Source organism: Euwallacea fornicatus, chromosome 13 (genome assembly GCF_040115645.1).
Source record: "Euwallacea fornicatus isolate EFF26 chromosome 13, ASM4011564v1, whole genome shotgun sequence".
Lineage (NCBI taxonomy): Eukaryota > Metazoa > Arthropoda > Insecta > Coleoptera > Curculionidae > Euwallacea > Euwallacea fornicatus.
Genome location: NC_089553.1, coordinates 2,777,796 through 2,802,061, shown reverse-complemented (window position 1 = coordinate 2,802,061; position 24,266 = coordinate 2,777,796). Strand labels below are relative to the sequence as shown.

General features: G+C 37.3%; 3 protein-coding genes and 1 long non-coding RNA gene across 5 annotated transcripts; 1 reads left to right on the top strand and 3 right to left on the bottom strand.

The window, feature by feature from the left end:
- Window positions 1-828: 828 nt before the first annotated feature.
- Window positions 829-7,620, top strand: LOC136343019 (uncharacterized). Its single transcript, XM_066289379.1, has 6 exons — window positions 829-986; window positions 5,799-5,951; window positions 6,018-6,150; window positions 6,693-6,874; window positions 6,934-7,202; window positions 7,268-7,620. Exons 1-6 carry the CDS (start codon window positions 951-953, stop codon window positions 7,407-7,409), a joined length of 915 nt encoding a protein of 304 aa, XP_066145476.1. The 5' UTR covers window positions 829-950; the 3' UTR covers window positions 7,410-7,620.
- On the bottom strand, window positions 1,743-5,792 carry LOC136343036 (uncharacterized). Its single transcript, XR_010732731.1, has 2 exons — window positions 5,202-5,792; window positions 1,743-4,904 (listed from the first exon to the last, which is right to left on the bottom strand). It is a non-coding gene; the product is annotated as an uncharacterized lncRNA (long non-coding RNA).
- Window positions 7,621-8,701: 1,081 nt separating the features above from the next.
- Window positions 8,702-13,822, bottom strand: P5CS (Delta[1]-pyrroline-5-carboxylate synthase). Its single transcript, XM_066289316.1, has 14 exons — window positions 13,607-13,822; window positions 12,505-12,672; window positions 11,790-11,933; window positions 11,474-11,732; window positions 11,152-11,415; window positions 10,961-11,095; window positions 10,642-10,912; window positions 10,443-10,579; window positions 10,297-10,388; window positions 10,097-10,235; window positions 9,852-10,046; window positions 9,629-9,799; window positions 9,197-9,292; window positions 8,702-9,128 (listed from the first exon to the last, which is right to left on the bottom strand). The coding sequence occupies exons 1-14, from the start codon at window positions 13,781-13,783 to the stop codon at window positions 8,956-8,958; spliced, it is 2,421 nt and encodes an 806-aa protein (XP_066145413.1). The 5' UTR covers window positions 13,784-13,822; the 3' UTR covers window positions 8,702-8,955.
- A 7,590-nt stretch (window positions 13,823-21,412) lies between these two features.
- Window positions 21,413-24,266, bottom strand: LOC136343001 (protein peste-like). Of its 2 annotated transcripts, XM_066289348.1 has the most exons (9): window positions 23,879-24,256; window positions 23,578-23,823; window positions 23,341-23,530; window positions 23,102-23,222; window positions 22,957-23,042; window positions 22,391-22,688; window positions 22,131-22,333; window positions 22,008-22,081; window positions 21,413-21,953 (listed from the first exon to the last, which is right to left on the bottom strand). In XM_066289348.1, exons 2-9 carry the CDS (start codon window positions 23,814-23,816, stop codon window positions 21,683-21,685), a joined length of 1,482 nt encoding a protein of 493 aa, XP_066145445.1. In that variant the 5' UTR covers window positions 23,817-23,823; window positions 23,879-24,256; the 3' UTR covers window positions 21,413-21,682. The 2 variants fall into 2 exon arrangements, with proteins under 2 accessions (XP_066145445.1, XP_066145444.1); XM_066289347.1 differs by having other exon boundaries at window positions 22,131-22,688; window positions 23,879-24,266.

The window sequence follows — 24,266 nt, the reverse complement described above, 5'->3', positions numbered from 1 at the left end:
CCTGCATTGGAGTGAACATTCGGTCAAAATCAAGTTATCGTGGGTAATGCGAACAAAACAAATATACTTGTGAGATGCACACATTTGGCTGATTAGTTTAAGGTGTGTATATTTAGCCACTCCTGACGCAAATATGCTACCGGACTACTAAAGTTATACCCAGTATTCAAAATGAAGAACGATCTGCGGAAAATTTAAGTGCCGCTTTTGGTTTGAGGAATCATCCTCAAGAACATGTTCCATATTTTAAGTGCAATTCGACCAATGCAAAATACAGTATCTGTAAATCTTTTGTCCATCTCTATAGAACGCAAAACAACCCTTCGTAGTTTTCCCGGTCAAGACCACAATATGTTCACCAAGCTTTAATTAACATTCCTCCTGAAGAGCGAGAAATTCGCAACAATACCTTCTGTAGAATGGATAAAATGTCCTGACAATCACTTTCGATGACATCGATTTCTGATGGATATGTACTGTTCAGGACCCAAAATGCAGGGGATACCTTTTATGCATGTTTACAAAATTTGAGACAACCTATCCTATTATTCGATAGGGCCAAATATTTTCATCTCAATGGGCTCGTCAGCTTCATCGGGACTACTGCAACTCTAGGTGTGACGTGATAGGCCCATTCTTCAGGGCTACATGTGACAAAAGCAGTTTCGCGCTTTCGGTTCTTGCTATCAATCAACCATCTAATTAGGTATTTTACAAGGGTGGCTTCGCCTCGTCGTGCGCCACTGTATTTTGCTTGTCTCCACATTTGCGGTCACATTGCAAGAATTTATCGGGGTGTGGCAAATATATAACACTGTCTGGTTACGATTGAACTCATTTTGCGTGTACTTGGCGAGATGACATTTTTCTCAAAGTGAAAGTGTTCGATTATAAAGATTTCGGCATTTACCTGCGTTCTTGATAGTCGAAGAATTCCATTCGTCATCAGGATGGGTCGGCGGCACGTTACTGCGTTTTTTTTTGTGGTAAGTGTTTTGCATTTTTGTTTTTTTTTTTTTTTATTTTGTAGTAATAGGTATTTTTAATTTTACGGCAATTTCAGTTGTTTTAAGCTTTTACTAACCGTTTGTTATTTGGATGTTGTGTTTGTTAATAATTTAATATCGCAAGTCCATTATCCGTTTCCCTACTGGTTTATTGTTTACGCAAGTTTTTCTGACCATGTGTAAGCGGCGTGACTACGTAATCTGGTTTGGCCGGCACGGGTATAGGTACCGGTTTATTAACTTTTTTCATTTATTTCATGCAATGCAGGGTGTCCCGGATTAAAGGAACAATCAAATTAAGGCTTTTTTACCATTAAGTAAAAATAATTGAAGTGAGAGGCATATTTGTAGTTCCATGTGCAACAAAGGTGTTTTTCAAATTTATAAAGTTTTAACGCAATGAATTTTTTTATTAGTTTCCATATGCAGTGAAATTAAAATGAAACTTCAATTGCAGAAAAACACAAATGACCCACGAACTAAAGAAACGCCATATCGTCAAGAAATATTTTCAGTACTGCGAATTATGGATAAACTGTGGGTTTTAAAATCTTAGAAAACCTTAAAATAAGCGATTTAGAAATAAGGAAAGTTTCGTAAAATAAAATAGCACATGTTATACCGCAAAACCCTGTACATTTTTGTTATTTTTTCCGATATAAAAGTTTTAAAGGGGAACAGGAAAAGGAAAGAAAATTTGTTTAATATTCATTATCATGAAATTATAAAACTTACAAGTTTATATTAAATCTATTGATCACATTTTCTTAACCAACATAACATCTTAAAAAACAACATTTTGGCCGGTAATTTAACGAATTTTAATTATTGACCTTTTTTATTTTTAAAAGTCACCATATTTATGGCTAGTTTATGAATAAACTATTATGTGGGTTTCAATATTCTAGAGACTCCCTTATCTCTAAGTGCTTAAAATGAAGAAAAATTCGTTCGGCAGCTACCTTATTGAGTTGGGCATACTTGACTTAATAATAGTAGACTTATGAACAAGTGTTCCAATGATAGGAAGGTCTTGAAAGGAATTTCCTGTGAATGTTTAATATTTGATTTAATAACAAATTTTTATACTTATATGTTCCGCTGTCTTCTAAAATTGCACATTTTAATGATAAAAAACATTTAATTTCTCTACAAGAGTCATATGATGGAAGATTCAGAGCATTGTAACGTACGTTTTTATTATATTTCTTAATACCCACTTTCTAAAGGAAATAGCAGGCACTACTACTTGTCGCATTTTCATCGCTAATTTAAAAAATTTGCGTGCCAAGGGCGCTTAAAAATGGCACTAAATTTGCTACCGAGCACCATAATAAGCTCGTGCAATTAGGTTTTAATGTCCTTTACAGTTTTCGAAATACCCATGTAGTAGACAGATATCTGATTTCGGGGAAAATCCGGGATTTCCGAGATCTACGATTGCTATTTGGTCCAAATTAATCGAGGTGCAGGAAAAAATGACTAGTCAAAGCTTCCCCGAATTTTACAAAGGGAGGACGAAACCTACCTATGTTTGGTCTTTTTGAGACCAAACGACCTCCAGTATCGTCAAATTTTATTGATAAACTTTATTTTTAATATGCTGAATTATACCGTACTTTTTGTAGCAGACAATCTAGAAAACATAATTTTGACCTCGGCTTAAAATTGTCTTTTTTTTGTAGCAACTAGATACTGCAAATTAATTCATTGTTCTTATACTTAGATTTCGAATGGTCTCGAATCTCCTCGTGAATGGTTAATTTGACTCTGCCATTGAGTCAAACATTGAATAATTAATTATTAAGGGAAACGCACACTAAATGCTGGTATAAATTTCTCATTACGGTTCAATAGCAATAACGATGTCAGAATCTGAACTAGTGGTTACGGTATATTGGAAACGATCAGAAATCAGAGATTATGGATGTGGTGTTTGAAGTAGCGAACGGTAAAATGCAGTTAACAGCAGCAGAATATATTTTTTTACAACATAGTACAAATGGATTTATTAAGAATTTTTGATACTCAAAAAATGAAGTTGCACACAAGAAGAAGTACTTCTTTTTGCACGTAATTTCCTCATTTTATCTACTTTGAAAGTTGAGATCTAGTTTGTGTTTTGTCCGAATGGAGGGACCAAACGTGGTTTGAAGGTACAGGGAAAAATATGGGGTGTGACTCAAGGGATCGGAATTATACAGGTAGCATTAGTTCGAGTTGGAACTTAGGATTTGTGCAAGTGGAAAAAGGATCGCATGAGGTTTAATATGCCTAAGACAAAGATCAACGAAGTGAGTTCAAAGACCAGTGGTTGAAGTAGGCGGAGTCAGTCCAGATCTGTCATCACGTCAGAATTTTTGCTGATTTAAGTTCAAGTGATGGATTGAAATAGTTTCGAATTTCTACTTATTTACAGATTACTCTATATTTTTCCATTACAGCATAACTTAGTTACGTCATTGATATTTGATTATGAACTTTTGGTCGGTCTAAGATTGTCAACACGGACTGAAGTGTCGAAACAAACCAGACTGATAACGGAAAGTAAATAAACTGACCAGTGTAGGTAAAGCATGTAGTAAATTTCGATTTTAACTTACAGAGTTATGGTCTTTGCGCTTTTTCCATTTATTTACATTCGAGCTTTTTGCTCTGATATTTTACACATTTTCTATCGGCGCAAAAGCAACGAAATCGACACTAACCAAAACATCCAAGAAGAGACGTCAGCCGGGTTGACTCCACCCATTTCGTTGTTGGCCTTTCTTAGGGACACTTTAAATCTTTTGCGACCTTTCTCCCATTTGTACAATTCCTATATTTCGACTTGAAATGGTGATACCCTGTATGAACCGATTCACGGACAAAAATACATGACCCTTTTCGATGATCAAAATGTGGTGTTTCCTAAAAGGACCAGCCAAGGTGGTGATGGACTGGATGCTTGACTGTACCTATGATCCAGAGACGACTAAATAACCTTGGCATTTGAAGCAGACTTCCAAGAGAAGTCTGCCAGTTATTTACGATCTGTTCACGTAGAAGAACAAGTGGAAGAAGAAGCAAGGGAGAATGTTTCAGTAGACGAACTGGAATAATCTCTTGTAGCCAGTCAGGAAAAATGGATAGAGATATTTTTTCTGTCCAAGAAGAACTGACGATAAAGTCAATAAGTGTCGCAGGTGTAAGAATTTGTCTGCCAAGAGCTTCAAAGCATCTCCGTTAGAATTAAACAGTGCAGTTAATTTTATAAGTCTTTTGCACTTCAATGTTAATTGTTAAGTACTTAATGTCGCAAAATGTTTTATAATTTATTGAACTTGATTTCTTTTATTTGTAGCATTCATTTATTACACTAGTTAACAAAAATTGGGGAATAAAGGAATAGGGTCCTTGAGGGACCTCACCCAGTACGTTATGTAATACTTTTCACCTTGTATTGGGAGGGTCAATCAAATTATGGTGATAATAAGGGGTATTAAAAGCGGCAATATTTAAGGAACACTTAAGAAAGATTTATGCATAAAATACGAAAATAAGTAAAAAAGGCACACAAATTTGCATGTGTATACATGGGAAATAATTTTTCCATGAAAAAGAACGTATGGCGCATGTGCCAGAAATCAGCGTTTCATTCATGGGTCATCTCACCAATTCCTTCAAACCACTGGCTGTTCCTCAAAAGAAAGTTAATAATTACATAATTATTATTACGATATTGACCTGAATCAGTATTACTTCAGCTCTGTGGGCGTCCATGGGCCTGCATGTTTTAGAATAAGGAGGTGTCTTAAGGTCTAAGATGGGCCGCTGACGCAGATGCTGCACCTTTTTGATCTTTCAGGTTTCCAACAGAAATCTCTACGTAAATTGTCTTAACCAATCTGCATTTGTCTGTAACAGAACAAATTCTCTAAGAATTTTTGTAGCCCTAAAGAATCATAGAGGTGCGGTGCATAATAGGAATACGGAATTGGAAATCTTACGTAGTACAAAAGTCTAACAACCTGTGTAAATCTATAGTCTTTGCTGTTATTCGTCCTTGTTTTATTGTAATAAATGTGCTATGTACCGATACATATACAGACATAAAAATCATTGCATTTCATATACGAGGGAGATAACGGACATAAGAATTCTTAACAGAGGCAAGGACGTTTGAAAATAGTTTTAACGTATGTACATACTTACCCATTTTTTGAAATTTATACCCTATCTGGCGAAATATCAGTGGTGGAGCATTTCAGGTTTTACTTGAAAATTTCTAATAGATGAGAAACTTGGTTTTGAGTGGATGCTACACTTACCAATTTGTAACACGCTGCTGTGTCTTTAATCAACGAAAATGGAACGAGATGGTTCCTAATTAGTTATTGTGCAATTAACGAACAATTTTCACCTCATTAGCAGTTAACTGCATACGAGTCTCGGAAAATCCTCTTTGGCACTTACCCTTTCAAAAAAATGTGTGTAACATTCAGTTATACTAATATGTATGTTATGTATAATTAATAATTAGCCTGACAGGCGTGCCGGGCAGCGCTTAGTACACTACATCAATTACAATGCGACCAAGGTAATACATGGGCTACACCTAAAATTTTTAGTTCGATATGCACTAAGCACCTATTTACCAGTAAATAACAATTTTGGTGCTGGTGGGTACCGTTTAATTGGAGTCGGTTCAAGTCCATTTAGCGGTTTCGCAATTACATATATCGCTCAATTAATTTGCTGCATTAGCTTAGACAACTGAAAGCATTTTAGATCTTTATTTATACAATGTAGATATATGTGAGCTACGCTGCATCTCAGCTCCCTCAAAGATTCCAAGTCCCCGGGGCTTTGCCCATTGGGACTAGGCCTGCCCCACTGAGAACTCAAAGCATAAGCCCTGCTAGGCTGCGCAGGCCCACCCCTACGCTATCTTCGGGCAGGGAGGTATGGCACTCTTACTGCCAAATGAGAATGATTTTGTCACTAGCCAAGCTGTATCTTTATTAACAGGTGAGGCCAGTGATAGAAGACATAGAGGAACCTAACTATCCTTCTATATCGCCATCTCCTACGTCCGCTTTCGACGAGGAAGTTAACAAACTGGGGCTCTCTCTTCAATCCATTGCACGGGAGGATGAAGAAGGTACCGATGGTTTTTTTTTGCAAATCACGTTTCTTGATGAAATTAGCAAAACCGAAACATGTAGTATTGCCTGTTGTGCTTAATAATCTGTTGCAACAAGTCAAGAAAGTGCGGGTATAATTGTTGAGATTTAGCAGTCCTGTTGCACGCTGTAAAGCAAATTATCCGTGTCTCGAATTATTTTATATGCAAATACAATACTATAAACATTGTGATGTATTGAGGTGAAAGTTTGCTTATTTAATATTTTTTTCATTCAAGTTTATTGATTACTTTATCCTTCGTCACAGCATCAGTAAATCTATTGTTTGCAGTTTGATGTAGGGATGCCGCCACCGTTAAATATAATCAAAAGCTGAGAATAAATATAAGTTTCACACTGTATCAAGTGATGGTCCAGCATTATATGCAACAAATTATTTGAATCTTAATACGCTTAATAAGCCTTTGGTTTTGTTGTACTTCTTTCTTGTTGTTGTTTTTTTTTTTAATTTTATTTAAATAGCGTTTGTGCCTTTTTAAATTCCGACTCAATTATGTAGAGCGTCAAACACCTCTGCCATTCAGACCTGAAAGACCTGTTCCGATAATCCGCGACCAGATCAGAGATAAACCCTTGCTATCCAGGCCTTCTGCGCCCCCTCCGCTCCCCACCAGGGCCGTAATCAGACAAGATATTAGAGACGATCCAGTTCCATTAAGGCAGACGCCTGTAAGGCAACAAGTAAGGCTGCACATTGTCTTTATCGTTGTCTAATACTTTGATGCAACATTTACTTAAAGGTGAGTAGGCCAGCTCCAGTGCAAACATTCAGGGCAGCTCCTACTAAAATCCCCCCTCGTCAACAAACCTACGAGGATGAGGAGGATGAGAGGGACAGAAGGCGCAAGCCCGTGAGTCAGATATTGAGGAAATATCGTACTGATAACGAGGACGGAAGCATCACTTGGGGTTTCGAAAACGACGACGGGACTTTCAAGGAGGAGACTTTGGGGGCTGATTGCATCATTAGAGGAAAATATGGTTATGTTGATCCCGACGGAGTGAAGAGGTGAAGCTATATACTTTGCAACCACTGTAGTAACAGGCTTTTTGTGAACTTGAAGGAATTTACAGAGAATTTTCTTACGAGACTGGCAACAAGTGTGACGAGCCAGAATTGGAGGAAGAGGAGGAGCTGTTGCCTCGAAAACCAAACATACCTCAATCTAAAGGCAAACCTTTGCCCTATAGGCCACAGCCTCAGTATGTAAATTAAGTAGCTGCCCAGGGAAAAAGAAGAGCGGTGTAGCTGAAATATAGCGTAGCTTTTCTTGATTTGTTTTTAAGCTATCTTACTACAATAATGTTACCAGTCTTGCCTATTCCAAGCCTCAACAAATAAGGCAGCTTTTTAATACTATAGGTACCTAATTGGAGTTGAAAAACAAGTATATTTTTGTATCTCAATAAACAAACTTTTTTAATCAGTTGTCTGAATATCGCGTTACCTGTTAGAGGATTTCAGGGCTCTGCCTCTCTGTGAGATAACATCAAAATAGCATATGTTTATCGACCTAGCAGTGGAAAATTCAATTTGATGAACCATTTTAACGTCATTTTGGATTACAAAAAAATTGGCGCCTAGAAGGAAAATATTCATAAACAAATTCAGAAGTTCTAAGGGGAGATTTTAACTCTAATTTGTTATACTATAAGTGATATAGTATAGCAATAAATTACCGGGAAATTCTTACCGCTTAAAAGACAGCAATGATCGCACATCGGATTTGGAACACTCTGTATAAGTTTTATTTGAAGTTCTGCCTATCTAGAACTAGTCTAGTATTTCATCAATGCGTAGAAGCTAAATTTCGTGATTTGCGCAGGAAGTTTTTTTGTTTTTTCAGCCATTACTGTCACAGTGTTAGACTGTTTAAAACATTTAATTTTAACGGAAAGTTTTTCAGGTGAAATCTTAATTCTAAAACCGATATAACTATTCGGATACACAGAAATATGGAAAACGTAGTGCTATGAGTATTCTTTCGCGAAATCCCTGTTTGTGGAAGCCGCAGTTCGGAGCGTTACGTGGTGTGACCTGCTCATCTAGTCCACGTTATCCGCTGACCATTTTCTAATATTAACTCTATGACCGGTTGAAATTTGGAGTCTCAGTAAAAGCTTTTAGGTGAAATTCGGTAAGTTTTAAACGCTAATTCCGTGACAATCCATATTCTGGTTAGGACCACCTGTCATCCCATTATTACTTACCGTTATTTGTGTACAAGAATATATACTATTTCACTACATTGCATGGCACATTGCTAAGGAGTAGAAATTAGCTTTGCAATTTGATAAAATGCGTTTTCTTTGTATGGATTGCGAAATAAACGTGTGAAGAAAATTTTCACTTGAGTACCTACGTTTTTCCCGAGCAGAAAAAGGGTTTTCGCAGGGAGCTCACGTTCGTGGCGCCACCAACCGTGCAGATAGGGTAGATTTTTGAAAGGGTATAATTGTAGCATTTTTAAATGCCGCTTTAAAGTTTGGGTCTATGAATATTGGACATGCTGTAACAATGAGTATATTTATGTACCACAAAATTGGTTATAGCACAGTATTTCATACAATGAACGCGTTTACAGTTGCGTTCATTTAATCATGATCATGACTAATGCGGGTTGGTGCCTGTTGACCAAGTAATATATGTATATAGCGCATGTATTCACAAATCTAAAAGTATATTCGACAACAAAAATACAAAATTGAAGCAATCTTTAACAGACTTAAATCTACATAAATATTAATTCTATAATATTAAGTTATTGACCGTTGGTGGGCAAGCTTTCGTGGAGCCATTGCCGTCCTCCTTGCTCGGAAAAGTCGGCTGCGGCGTGATCTACCCCATCTAGAACCCATTTGGTTGTGAGGAGGCCTTCCACGCCTACCGGACCTCTGGCGTGGATGCGGGCGGTACTTATTCCAACTTCAGCACCTAAATGACGACATAAGCATTTAATTCATGATTAAATTAGTGCCATCCTGTAGATCAAGGAAACTCACCCAGTCCAAATCTAAATCCATCCGCAAATCTGGAACTGGCATTGTGGAAAACGCAAGCGCTGTCTATGCGCTTCTGGAAATCTTCTGCTCTGCTGTCTAAAAACGAAAAGAAACGTTGGCATAATATATGTACGGAAGGTGATGAATGATGCGACATAATAAAGTCTTATCAAAGTTGTGAACTCCCAAATTATCGCCAATATTTTTTAATTACCTGACAACTCTTCCCTTAATTAATAATAACTCTAAAACTGTTGAAAGTGTAGATGTAAGCGTTTCACTATTAAGAGTAAGAAATTACGCGTATTTAGGACTGTTTTGTTAATTACAGACCCACACAATTAGCTAATTTGAACTAACTAGAAAAGGATAATCTTGACGAAATGGCGATAAAAATATTTTTTCTCATAAGAGTAAATATCAAAAACTTACTATTTTCTGTAACAATAACTTCAGTATGTCCACTGCCATAGGTATGAATATGGTCAATGGCCGCATCTATTCCTTTCACCACCTCAATACAGCACTCCAGAGCTCCATATTCGTGCTTCATACTCTTCGCCAAAGGTGGACCGAAGGTCAGCATTTGATTCAATGCAGGCCCTGCAAAACTTTTATTCTGAAAAATCATTATTTTGATTAAGCAAAAACTGACCCGCGTTAATCTTAACGTCCTCCTTCTTCAACAAATCGCATATATCCGAAAAGAAGCTTGTATTCATTAGATCCTCGTGTATGAGAAGGGTTTCCATGGCATTGCAAGCAGCTGGGTAGTCGCATTTGGCGTCTCTCACAATTTTAAGGGCCTTCTTTAGGTCGGCATCTTTGTCCACGAAGACATGGCAAATTCCTGAATTATTTAAATTAGTTATTTGGGGAAAATTGTGGGTGATTATGGACCTTCTGCATGACCCATCACAGGTATGTGTTGAGATTGCTTCTGGATGCTCCGGACGAGGTCGCTGGACCCTCTGGGTATAATCAGATCGATATGTTGTTCCATTGTTAAAAGGTCTCCGATTTCTTCTCTTGTAGAAACCTGAAGAAGGGTTGTTTTGTTTTTGTATGGTTCTTGTCTTATGACAAAAGTATCTATATACCAGAGATATGGCATTTTCAGCTCCAACGGTTCCCAACGCTTCCTTTACGAGCTCCATCAAAGCTTTATTACTGTATGCCGCCTCTTTACCGCCTAAATTAAAAAATATATGTAACACTTAATTCACGTTCAACTGCAATTTCCTGCCTTTAAGTAACAGTCCATTTGCAGATGCCATAGCTAAAGCGGCTACCTGAGGCAGACTATCAGGTCTGGATTCAAAAATGACTAGTAGTACTCCTATAGGAACTGTGATTTGTTTCAATTCTAGACCTTCTGCCAACCTAACCACGTTAACAATTTAGTATTAGTAGTCACTTTTACGTTAAACTCACGCCACACTCACCTAGTTCTCCTTAGAACTCTCCCCACGTTCTTATGGCTAGAATCGGCTATTTGCTTCAGTCCAACCGCGAGATTTTTAAGCTTAGATGTAGTTAACGATAATCTGGAAAGTAAAGGTTTGGCCAGGCCAGAGCTGGAAGCTTCTTGAAGGTCTTTTTGATTTGCATCCAAGATGAGGGATTGTTTAGAGACCAAAAGGTCTGCTAAAGTGTGCACAGCTGAGGCCCTTTGCTCTGCAGTAAGAGTCTGCAAAAGTCGACCCCCAACTCGAGCTAAAATGGAGAATTGCGTTATCTTTGCAGAGCCTAGTTAAAACTAACCATTTTCTGCGATAACTTCTGTAGGTACTGATCCAACGACAGCAGAATCGGTGAAAAAAGTCCCAATTTTTCTTCCAGATAAAATAGTCTTAATGGCTTCCTTGGCGTATCCATTGCAAATTACCACGGACACCCCTAAAACATCATAAAAAAATTGAGTTAAAAAGCACTAAATTCGTAATTGCTCTTGCCTCTATCTAAAGCCCAAATGGCGCTGTTCACTTTAGAGTCCATACCACCAGTCCCCACTTTACTCTTCTGGCCGAATTCAATGGTTTGTCGTTGTTCCGAAGAGAAAGTGTGTAAGAACCTCGCACCAGGTTCCCATGGAGGTTTGTTGTAAATACCATCGACATCGGACATAAGAATCAATAAATCCGATTGGACTTCTGCTGCCAGCATCGCAGCCAAAGAGTCATTATCTTTGAGGGAAATGCCGCGTTTTCCTGGCTTAGCTGAAAATTCTCCCAATGAATTTCTGAGTCGACATCTACGTTATATATTAACAAATACCTCCAATGGGTTCGTCAATTTGAGGAGGAGGCGACACTGCATCATTGGTATTGATAATCGGAACTATATTGAGGCTAATCAGCTCCGACAAGGTGCTCATGATATTCTTCCTGGTCTCTTCGTTGTAGAAATCCGCCTTAGTTACCAAAACCTGAGCGATTTTCACTCCATATTGGGAAAACATGGCATCGTACAATGACATTAACCCGGATTGACCAACGGCAGCGGCAGCGCGGGGTTCAAGTAGTGTAGGTGCGTCCTAAGTATGAAGAAGTATGAACGAATAAGTAATTTTTCAAAGAAAACTTCATGAGACCTCTCTGGTGTGGTCGGTAGGGGACAGGGTTTCTCTCATTGATAGGGACATCAGCAATTCCTGGGTTAATTTCTGCTTGCCGAAAGCCACAGCCCCACTGGTCACCATAATGCATTCTCGGCCTTCGTTCTGGCATTCTGCAACCTTAATTCGGAAATTGGGATTTCATGATTTTTCTTTTGATGCCATCAATATTACATGTAATTTCATTAACAAATACTAATTTTCTGGAGTGTAAATTTTAAATTACTGCTTTTTAGGTATTAAAACTGCTTTGGGAAAATCCTAAATCCATTTTTTTCCATAGGATATCCTGTTCATTATTGAATGTTATGAATCCACAATGCACTTTCCTATTGTTGTTTTTATCGGTGTTCACGTGATCTCGTTAGTAAACCTTCATGCGGCCAGATTTTCGAAAATTATTGTCTCTATCTAGAGATTTTAAAACTCTATTTTTTTCGCACAGAAAACCGCATATGTTAGACATTTTTTATGTTCTATTCATTAAGATTAGTTTACCTGTAGAATCGCCCGCACCCACGTTTTTTAGTTTTCCAGTAACATAAGGATTAATAAGAATAGTTTTTCAATGCTTTTGGAAGGGAAATTCTGACACGATTTTCTTAAAGTACTGGTAAATGAACTTTTTTCATGGGCTACCTTGTATATTAGGCAATTAATCCACATCCCAACTTGAACTTGACATGCTCACCTGCTCAACAATGGAGGCCAGTCGTCCCAACGCCAAACCATGTTCGTCTTCCCTGGTGATAACGGCGCTCCCCAATTTGATCACAACTCTTCTAGCATATTTAAGCTGGCTCCTGTCACTAAAGGTGTTCTCCCTTCGTTCTGCTATGGGTTTGTTTCCAAAGTTGGGCTGAGGGATAAAATATCACAAGAACGTTTCATTTGTCTATACTCGTAGGAGATATAAGTGAGTCGAACGTTGTTGCTTAATGTCGGTTCATAATTAAATATGTTCGCATGTATCAAGAACCTTTATTCCACCCAATGTATGAAACAATCATACTCAAATTCATACTCAAGAAAGGATAATTAACAAAATGCTTTTAGAGATAACCTAACCGACAATCGATATAAAGTTGAGCACAAGAAAATCGAAAAGTTGCAAAGACTTTTCTAAATATCTTCCAAAGTACAGCTAGATTACATTCGCACTTTAGCTTTTAACATTGAACCGACAACAAAATTGTTTTGCATTCAGGATCGAGAGAAGAAACGCCCATCGAATTACGTAAAATGTGCTTTTGATATAGAGAAAAGTTAGAAAAATTGCTAGGTTAACATGGGTTTTGCTATGATGACGTCAAATTGCATGGGCAAAAACAAGAATGTGTCATTAGAAATCCAAAGAAGTAACTGTTGAGAACGATTCATACGGAGCTTCTGGTTATGGTATTGAGAGATAAACCTTTTTCAAATAAAAACAAAGATTTATGTATTGATTTCTAATAATACCAAAACATGAGAAAAACAATTTTTTTTTCGGAGAAAAATTATATGTTTTACGGGTCTTAGATTTCCTGCTTTGGTTTAAACCACTAAATTCGCGACCGTTTCGCCTTTTCATCTCTTTCACATTTTCTCTATTTCGGGGATGCGATAAAAAATGCATCAAAATCCACAAAAATAGCAACGTTAATGCCAATAAAGACAGATCTTGAAGAATTTTAGATTACTGTCAAATTGCCACAGAAAAATATCGCGGCATTGCCAGGCTTACGTGAGCGTTTGGTCGAATGCCCTAAACGTATTGCAGAAAGAAAGTTAATTGTGACTATGAAACTTACCCCAGTCAAACTGGGTACCCATAATCTGGGACTGGTGCTGGCGTATCTGCAATGGTCCAAAACCAAGGGCCTCAGAGCGGCCAACTGTCCCGGAATCTTATAGAATCCCACCCCGTTGAAGCCCTGCTGGTTAAGAACAAGTCGGGGCAGACCAGTTAAAGCACGTTTTCCCAACATGGTGGCATTACACGAACTGAGCCGTTGATTACAAATTATCGTTGTTCAAGTGTTTGGGTTTAAGAAAAAAATCTATTTTTTCTGATAAGCTCGGATTGTTTGCTGTTTTGGTTTTATTCGAGTGGAATCGGACTATGGAACTTCAAAAGAGATTAGCTAATGAATGGGCTTCCATGGGTACTATGTTATTTAATTATTTTCTTATCGCTTTACGATTTTGCCAAGTAAATCAAATTCAGATGGTCATAACTTATTTATTTTTAAGTACACAGACATTAAGTTATTGAAGGTCGTAATCCGTGAAGACTCTGTTGAAATATGGAACTTGGTGGGGATAGATCAAAGTTCTGGTAACTTTACCGAAGTGAACAATATCCATGATACGAGGGGTATTGGTCAGCTTGGTGGTCCGGGTGAAAGTGCCAGTACATTGGTCAAGTGGCCCTTACCGAGCTAAGCTAGCTTAAAGAAGGCACAAAGGCACTTCTAAGTGCAGGGCAAAAAGGGATTTTTGTGCACCCTACAATAATAAAAGTCTCCATATTCAAAAATGTTTATTCCGTAATAAAGATAATTATATAGAATCTTTTATAAAAGAAAAGTAGAATTTTCCTTACATGCGGACTTAAATGGATCCAGAGTCCTCAATCATATTGTCAAGATCGATCGATGTGAAAAGTTTGTTTAAATGATTTTTGGGTATGTCTTCTTGGTTTAACTTACACAACCAGTAAACTGAAAGAAGCCCCGTTTTTTCCTTTTGCAAATGGTAAACTATTGAAAAATTTAAATGAAAGAAATCAACATTGGTAAGCACTTTGAAGAGAAAATCACGTTAATAGAACGTGCCATTTCTACTTCTTTAAAGAGATATTTGAGTGTGGGGTGTGTAAGATTTTCAATATACTCATTTTCTCTGACGTGAAATGTCTTTCCTTTCCTCCTTGTTTATCCTATTATAATGCAGTGTTAACGACTGTAAGGATCCGATTGTGGGGGTGAGGGTTCTTCAGACAAAGTGCCCCTGAAATGACTGGATAACGCTCGACATTCTGAATGAAAAATGAGGCATTTTAGGCAACCCTACATATGTATGTATGCAAGTAGCATGTATAGGCCATTTTTGATGAAAATGTGCAGTTTATCAAGCTCTGTAATTAAAAAAAAAAAAATCCGGGCTAAATCGCGTTATTTATGAAATTTTTACAGACCGACCCCAAAAAAAGTGGGTCACACTGTATGTATATCCAACGTTGCTTCGTTTCGCCGCTGCAGGACGCCAAAATTCTCAAATAAATGTAGTTTTTCGAAATAACTGCTGAGCTCTCATCGATTCTCGCTAATTTTTGAACTTAGAGTTCCTCCATAAATTTTTTTAATACGCGGAAGTATTCAATATGGCGCGTCGTTCGTAAATGAAACTTCGTATTTTTGTCACCCTCAGTACGAATTACTTAATTTTTTTTCTCTGCCACAAGCTGGCTTTTTTTTGAAATTTTTATGTTTTTGCAAAATGTTCGCCACACAGTTTCTCTATGAGAAATTATCTACGATACCTCACGAATCATCATTGTTGCGAAAACAATGTTAAAAACGCATCAATGAAATGAACATTTCGTACATCTCACAAACCGATAGCGTTCACTATGGTTGTTGTTGATCGGAGTTGAGTTTATTGTAAATTGAGAAATTTTTGGTCTTTTAAAATGGAGATTAACCAATCGCTCAGAAGATTGTCATACTTCTAGTGCGTATATGGATTCTGCGATGAAAATGGACGTGTGAGCGTCAAAGTTCAATTTAATAATAAATCCATACCGCTGGATTCCGAACTATCAAATTTTCACGAGCTTTGAAAGGCAACTTAGGGAAACGGGCAGTTTTAATCCAAATAATGTTAATTGAAGACGCTAAAGCTAAAAAACGCCTAAATTTTAAAAGGAAAAATTTGATGCCTTCCTAATTGGTTGATAGAATATCTATGGAAGCAGAAGGTACCAACGGCGCCCGTTCCTAATCGAGCTCAAAATCATTCGCGATATAAAAATAGCTGATAAGAAAGCCTTCAGGGGATCTACCGACAGGTAAAATTACGTTTAGATATTTATTGCAAATATTGAAATAGTTGCCCGCACAACTTAGAAACATGTTATTAACAAAAACTACAAATTCCGGACAAATTGACGAAGGAAAAGTTTTCCCTGTAGGGGCGCGACACGATGCTTAAGCTATTGTTCATTGAAAAAAAATCAAATTTGTAAGTTCACTATTTATTATTCAGTTCTGGAAGTTGTGTGTCGAAGTGCGTAAATGTCCATAATATGGTATGTCTGAGTAAAAGCACGATATTAAGTAAAAACAATTCAGGGAAACAATTATTAATTTTTTATTAAAATTCATTGAAGTAAATTGTTTTTGTTAATTGTTGCTGTCGTGTTGTTAATAATTATTATCAATAAATTATTCGTACTGAATATCGTGCACTTGCTAAACACGTTAGGGACATTTAATTTCGCCACATTTCGAATATGGCTTGGATTAGCACAATAAATGAGGTAAACCTTTTGTCTTTCGAAATGATAGATCTATCAATAATACTGCTTAAAATCACAATTATTACATTGAGAAAAAAAATTGAGATGTAAATGTGCACCCTATAGGCTGCAACTAGCGCCCTCTTTTCCAAAACTCAAATTTCGCGAATTACTCTTTTAGGGGCCTTAAAAAATCACAAATACAAGACTTAGAGAGCATATCTTCAGAACTACTCGATTTATTTAATGAAATTGAAATATAAAAATTAACTTTAACCCCCGGTATATCCTAAACGAGTAACATTTTCATAAGGCAAGTCGCGTTAAACCTTATTTTAATGCCTGGATTATAAGATTTTTTTTTCTTTTTGAGGCATTCTTTACGGAACACACTTTATACATAGACATATACAGGGTGTCTCAAATAAATTGAGTTTCGTGGTGATTGTGGAAGCGGTGAGAGGTGGTTCAAATTAGAAGAAAAGATTGACAGTAGTTGATAATACCAAATTTTGTAGAATTTACTCAAACGGTGTGTTCGTAATTTATGATTTTCGAAAATCATAATTTTCAGTTTTTTGCTCATATTTTGACAAGCCCAGTGCATATTTTTAATTTTAGGACATTTTCTGAACGGGAATATAAATGCGCATCTCCTCTCTAGTTTGAGCCACCTTGTATGTCTTATCGCTTCCTTAATTTCCACGGAATTCGCTTTGTTTTATGCACCCTCTACACATATTAATTATGAACATGAAGCATTTAATACTGTACGAAATTCTAAATTAGCATTTTTTTTGGAAAAACCTCAGCCAGCTTTTTCCATTAAATTCTCCTCCCGATGGGAAATATATTTTTTATTTCGTAGTGGTGTGTTTGCATAAAGAAACTGCTGCCTTAAATTCGCGACTTATACCCCCTTTTAGGTAAATCTGGAAACATCGCATTTTACTTCCTATCGATTATCATTGCTACGACCGATCAGCTGTACCTTAACAAAGGGCAGGTCGTACTGATATCATTTCGTAGGTGATTCAGTCGAATGCTAGCTCTGCGATGAGCAGGGCGTGCGTAATTCGCGCTGCCCTTATAATGGGGGATAACCGGGATTTCTTTTGTTCTAAAGACTCTTAAGGTACGCCGTTAGTACATCCATGGGTTAACCAGTGAAATTAGATGTTGCTGACGTGATTCTGGCCCACACTTCTGGTGCTCAGGGGTGAGTTCTGATTGTTTTTTCTTGTCGTTAACAATTAAGTTTTGTCAAGTCAAAGGAAACGTCGTAATTAGTATTTTAGTTTAAAGCCGAAATTAGTTACAATTTTGACCCTTTTAAAACGTACTTAGGTGCTATCTTTGGACATTTTTTTATTTTTTTTAAATTTTAATGATGTCACAATCTGTCACATATTAATTACAAGGACATTCAGCAACTTTTATATATGAACTTACAAAGAACAAAACAAAATATAAATGATTGAAGGGTGACCGACATCTCGGTCCTCCTCCCATTAGGCGCCGAACCTGTCGCTAAATTCCAGTGGGTTGAATCTGTTCAATCCACTGGAATATCGAGAGGAGTCTAAGAGATTCAGCGCAAGGTGGTTGGGATGACTGTTCAGCCGGATCATGTATCTTCTGGCCTGTCTCCGGATTTCCTCTCTCACGGTTGCCATTTTGAGATCGTTATGCAAAGTAAGGTTGCTCACGTACCAGGGGGCTCCCGCTAGCATGCGCAGAGTCTTTGACTGGAATCGCTGCAGGATCTCTATATTCGAGTTGCTAGCGGTTCCCCAAAGCTGGATGCCATAAGTCCAAACTGGCTTGACAATACATTTATAGATTAGGACTTCGTTGCTTAGTCCTAGTTGAGAGCGGTAGCCCAGGAGCCAGGCCAAATTCCTGATAATTCCATTCAATTGGACCCTATTGGTGTGTATGTGCTTTCTCCACGTCAGCCTCCGATCAAGGTGCATTCCCAGGTACCTCACGCTATCAGCCTGCGGAATTGGCTGGTTGAAGATGCTCACCGGTGGGCAGGTTTCTCTTCTCAGAGTGAACGTTACGTGGGTTGACTAGCCTTGGTTTATTCGAACTTTCCATCTACTCGTCCACTCCTCCAGGTGATGTAGGTATTCCTGGGTATTGACAGTTGCGATGTGCGGGTCTGGGTCACAGGTTAGGAATGCCGTATCGTCTGCAAAGGTTGACAACATGCCACTGTCGCTCTGGACCGCATCCGCAGTGAACAAGGAGTAGAGGAATGGCCCCAGGACAGATCCTTGGGGAACTCCAGCGTGCATTCCACATGAGCGAGAGTGGCTCTCTCCGACCTGTACGTAGAAACCTCGTTCAGATAAGTAGGCCTTCAGTATCAGGTAGTACTTTGGGATTAGCTGTTTTATCTTATACAGCAATCCCACGTGATCTTTGGACATGGCCGAAGAATGATATCGGAACTTAAGCTGTTTCCAAAATTTTAAAATTTGTTTCGGGAAATAATACTGGTTTTTCTTCGCGTCGAAGTTTACAATAATTATTTTTTCCTTTGTTTCAGATCTCAGCTGATGCGGCCCTGCTTCGAGTCGAACTTAATTCGGATTTCTGTTTTAAGATTCGTTTTTCGAGAAATTAATAATTATTTTTTCCTTCGTTACAGATCTCAGCTGGTTGAAAGTTTTTTCAAGCATTAATATTGAATTTTTTGTCTGTTTTAGGTTTCCACTGTGGGCGCCTCTGTTGCAAGTCGAAGTTATTTCGAAACTGTAACTCCACTGAAGATATTTTCAGAAATTAACATTGAATTTTCCCGTGTTTCGGGTCTCAACTTTATACGTCTCCGCTTCAAATCGAAATCGATTCGAAACTCAAACTGCTTGATAAATTTATTATTTCAAGAATTAATATGATTTTTTGGTGTTTCAGATTTCAACTGGGTGCGGCTCTACTTTAAGAGGAAAATAATTCAAAATTACAACTGTTGTCAAGATTATTTTCAGGAATTAAAAATGACTTTTTTTTGTATGTTTCAGGTTTCCAATACGTTTGCTTCTGTTTCGAGTCGAAATTCATCCGATACTCTTAACTGTTTTGGAAGATATTTTATTATTGTATTAAAATTTAACACATGTAAGCATGTACATACATGCTATCTATTATTTCATTTCTCATATCGTTTCCATGGTTAGACCAATAAGTTCTATGTTCACAAAAAGAGTGTAACGTTATTTGGACTTTTAGAGACCATCACATCGTGGTTATCGTTCGGCGTATGACTCATAACTTACTCATACCTTAGCAAAAGGCAAATTGTAAAATATTTTATACGTTTTCGTACCAATATCGATTCACTGATGAGTCAGTCGAGTGGTAGGTGGACAAAGAATATTTTCGAAATACGAAATAAACTTATAATTGAGTTAGCTTGAAACGAAAATCGTTTTGCAATATCTTTTTTAGTTTCCGAAATTCGGTATCATTTTGGTCTCTGATTTTTTATGACTTTTTGATGCCGAAAACGAATATTCAAAAAAAGTACCTTTCCAAAGCTCCACCATTTCAAAGGTGGTATTCACGGATAACATAGATTCAAAGTTCTTTATTATGATTTAGGAAACAACATTCGATTTTATCACGTCTCAAGTGTCATATGTGTGCGCCTCTGGTTTGGCAGAAATTATTTGTGAATTTTGATTCTTCCGGAGGTAACTCTAGCGGTTTTCGAGATTTTTCAAGTGTGGACTACGTTCACAAACATGTTAGAAATAAAAATTACAAAATCTGAGGACGATGGTGTCCCTGTAGGATCGCGACGCAATGCTTATGACTATCGTTCATCAGATAAATTTATGAACTCACATGCACACATAATTGAGCCTTCGTAGTGGTTAAGCTTTTACCAGACCTCTATATGTGTGTGTGTCTACTGTGTATACTATCGATAAATTTTTATATGGTAAATATATAGGTTGCCATATCGATTTAAAAACGGGAGAAAAAAATTGCTGTATTTAATTATACAGGGTTATTCAGAATCGGCGCTCATCATTGGGATATCAGCAGCCAGAAGGGATACGAGGTCGGTTAAATTGGGGAGAAGTTACGCAATTTGGAGCTCAATAAAATGCCTTTTTAAAGTAAAAAAAAAAATCTATTACTTTCGAAGATATCTGTAAAAAAAACAAAATTTTGAAAAAAAAAACGTTTCTTTTCCCAACTGGGGTTATTTGAAAAGATAATTAAAAACGAATGACACGTCATAATTACCACTTCTTCTACTAGAAAGTGGTGATATCATATTTGAAATGTGACGTTTCGATTTCCTGCAACCATCATTAATTTGGTTTTTTCTTATGAGCGCCATCTTGGATGTTTACATTTTTAAATTCAGTTGCAGACGATGCATCACACGTTAAGGTTCATCATTTCAGTTTGATCCAAATATTAAAAAAATAGACTTTGCTAATGATGTTTTGGAAATACTAAATGAGACAAAGTTCGTTGATATGTTAGGTACCTTAAATTGTTAAAATGATATTCTCAAAAAAATTTGTTATTTATATTTTTTAAATTCATTTTTAAGTAGTTAAATTTCAGAAAACATTTAGGCGTGATACGTAATTTCATTAAAATCAAGTTTTCCGAAACGTTCTTAGCAAGATTAATTTTTTGACACTTTCAACGAACTGAAATGCTGAACCCGAACATGTAATGCATTGTCGTAGTCAGAAAACAATACTGAATTTAAAAATGTAAAAATCCAAGATGGCTCCCATAAGAAAAAATCAAGTCGATGATGGCTGCTGGAAATCGAAACGCCAGATTTCAAATATGATATCACCACTTTGTACAAAAGGAACGTGTTTTTTTTTTCATTTCGTTTTTTTACGGATATCTCCGGATGTAATCGGAATTTTTCAAATTTCGAAAAGGCATTTTATTGAGCTCCAAATTGCGTAACTTCCCCCCAATCTCTCTCCCCCCTCTCCCAAACCGACCTCGTATCTCTTAGGGTTACTGAGATCCCAATGATGAGCGTCGATACTGAACAGTCCTGTATGAAAGATTGAACTGAGGAATAAAGGTGAAACCAGACTTTTTATATCAAACGTTTGTTTATTGGCATAACTAGGACGTATACACGTTAAGAGAACAATATCACATTTCCGCTTAGAACCTGTTTTATCCCTAGAATGGACTCTCCCCCTTCTATAAGTCAATCTTATTTCGAACAAAATAGAAATACTTATAAGTACCTCATTAATTCTAATTTAAAGCCGAATCAGAAGGCTTTAAATAGTGCTCCAAAAGCGTAATTTTAAAGTATACTCAGTTCATACTTAATTATAAGTAGATTTAACAATGACTAAGAGGAAGTATTCTGTAATGTTAAAGGCACTTCTTCTCTACTGTATTTCTCGTTGATTTTGCGGTTGGAAACTATCGATTGACATATTTTATAACAATAGCATATTTTACACACAATCGAACAAAATATGCAGCATATTCCTAGTGCTAAGCAGATTACTTCAAAATTATTAAATATCTTTAGGTACAGTGTCATGGATTCTGGCACTGTCACTGTTTGCTCGAACCACAGGATCGGCACGTACACTTCTGGAATTTTTTCCAAAAACCTAAAAAAAAACGCCGCTCTCATAGTTTTTGGCATGTTAATTAGATAATATTACCTAAATCCTGATATAGACTGCAGCAGCAAGTTCACCTGTAATCTTGCAGCTACTTGAAGAGGTATTCCAGTTCTCTGCGACAGAAAGCCTATAGGTTAAAAAATGGAAAAATTACCGACTTACAGGCTCAAAGATCATATAAAACTCGTGCCGGTCTTTTTGAGGTTCCATTCCGTCAATTATTCTTCTATAATGAGGGTCAGCTTTGAGGAAATGGGGCAGGGACACAAATGCTGGAGAATCGTACCTGCACGTCGACACATTTAGGGCTCCTGAAGGCATACAGGCTCCCTCACAAAAACACTTGTTTTCTTTTATTTTTGTACCTACGATACAAGAAGAATTGATCTTGCATTTGCTCGATTGGTTTGGTTTTATGTTACCATTGTCTAGAAATCGATCCCCTGCCACGTACTTGTACCCCAAAATTCCATTCACAACGACCTCCTCCTCGAACTCGAGCTCGAGATATCGGCAAAGATCCGGCGAGAAGAATTTAATGATTAACTCTTTGGTCATATTATTAGGGAAGAACTCCCCGGCCGATCCACCCACTTTCCCGCATTCACCCCGATAGAACGGGGTGGAATTCATTCCTTTCCAGAAAAGGAGTTCCCCGAAATTGCCTTTGGCGCCTGTGTCCATAATGAATTCTCCCTCATAGAGTTCTGAATCGTTCCTCTGTTGAAGTGCAAAAAAATGGCCTTAGTAATCTTAATAAGGTTAATTTTGTTGTTGTATGACGATAAGAGCTTTATCCAGAGCAATAAAACGATTAAGTATGGAGATTTAATTATAATAATGATGTTGCGCTTCTTTAGCCCGATTTAGAATTCTTTGTAGGGCTTCCAAAATTTCCTTGGATGAACTAAAGAAATGGACAGCCTCCGTGAACAGAGGCCAACGCTGTTTCGAAGTTAAGTCTGTGAGGAGGAGTTTCAGTTCTTACCGTGTAAAACCATCCGAACTTGTCGAAATTTGGGAGTTGCGAAAAACCGAATTTATTGCCCACGTTCAGAATAGGATCTTCATATCCTGATGTATGGGGAAAAGTCAATTAAGTGCTGTAATTAATTGAAATAGGGAAATTTTACCATAGAACATTATTTCGCCGGCTGTGTGGGTAGAGTTCACGGATATGCTCATGGATTGCATCATAATATCCAGTGCTTTTTTAACCACAAAATTCCAATTTTTCACTGTAATAGCACTGGCCTAAAACCGTTGTAAACAACAACAAATAGGTTAAAATATCCTAATTAAAATTAATGGAGAAGTCATTTATTTATTGATTTCGTTAATTGGGATATTTAGAATCAACTGTTTTACCTACCAAAGCAATGGGGTTAATTGACGTCACTGGATCGCTAAGATTTCGACTGCTTTTCTCCGCATTAAACCACCACCGTTTCAGGTGACGGAAGGTCACAGTGCCCTCGACATCGTTCCATGTAACGTTCGTTTTTTCCTTGGTTTCGTCGAAGAAGTAAGGGCCGAGCTGTTTAAAAAATGGTTTCACTGAACTGAAATTAAATTATAAATTTGTCTTCCTGAAGTTGATGATACCGACCTGTTGAGAATGTCGGAGGGGTTCGTCCAATTGAATAGATATAATTTTAAGGACAACGGGACCGGGTTCTTCTTCCATGCGTTGTAGATGGGACCGTCTCCCTGCAGCATCAACACTTTATTCAAAATCGCCTTGTAAATCAAATTTCGAAAGCAGATAATAACGATTCCGAATGTTATCACCGTTGCCAGAAATCCGCTGAATAGGACACATTTCTTGAAGATTTTCTTTGGATACATGATGCAACTAGAAAAAACGTTCACCTAAATAAATCTCTCTTTTACTTTATTATTCATTTTACCGTCTAATCTAATCTTCCTAGTGTATCAGATAGTTGGTGTCTCGGGACACTTGACATACACGTAACGCAGATAAATTTCGAAAAGTTCAAAAACACCGAGTCTTCGCTATCAATAGACTCAAATCATCAAACATATCGAACTGAATAAAAGCAATAAAGTTTATCTGGTGGTACTGAACACTATGAACTAAGTTTAGCACTGGTGGGTATTCACGTACCACGATGTGGGACTTATATCCATGGACAGTGCCGAACTACAACTTATTAACGCTCTGGTTTATCAAACGTGAATTTAAACCATCTTAACTCACTAATTCAATTAAGCGTGAGTGCAATTAGGTTTAGCAGGGAGGTCGACCGAATTAACCTGCCGCAGAACTTACGACGT

Excerpts from the sequence above, each read along its gene's own strand:
- LOC136343019 (XM_066289379.1), top strand. The coding sequence starts at position 951 with ATGGGTCGGCGGCACGTTACTGCGTTTTTTTTTGTG. Across the intron at positions 987-5,798 it reads TTACTGCGTTTTTTTTTGTG|ATATATGTGAGCTACGCTGC; the intron begins GTAAGTGTTTTG and ends TATACAATGTAG. Across the intron at positions 5,952-6,017 it reads CGCTATCTTCGGGCAGGGAG|GTGAGGCCAGTGATAGAAGA; the intron begins GTATGGCACTCT and ends CTTTATTAACAG.
- P5CS (XM_066289316.1), bottom strand. The coding sequence starts at position 13,783 with ATGTTGGGAAAACGTGCTTTAACTGGTCTGCCCCGACTTGTTCTTAAC. Across the intron at positions 11,416-11,473 it reads AATTGACGAACCCATTGGAG|CTAAGCCAGGAAAACGCGGC; the intron begins GTATTTGTTAAT and ends GAGAATTTTCAG. Across the intron at positions 10,389-10,442 it reads AAATGGACTGTTACTTAAAG|GCGGTAAAGAGGCGGCATAC; the intron begins GCAGGAAATTGC and ends TTTTTAATTTAG.
- LOC136343001 (XM_066289347.1), bottom strand. The coding sequence starts at position 23,816 with ATGTATCCAAAGAAAATCTTCAAGAAATGTGTCCTATTCAGCGGATTT. Across the intron at positions 23,531-23,577 it reads CCCTCCGACATTCTCAACAG|TTCAGTGAAACCATTTTTTA; the intron begins GTCGGTATCATC and ends ATTTAATTTCAG. Across the intron at positions 21,954-22,007 it reads CAGTCTATATCAGGATTTAG|GTTTTTGGAAAAAATTCCAG; the intron begins GTAATATTATCT and ends GTTTTTTTTTAG.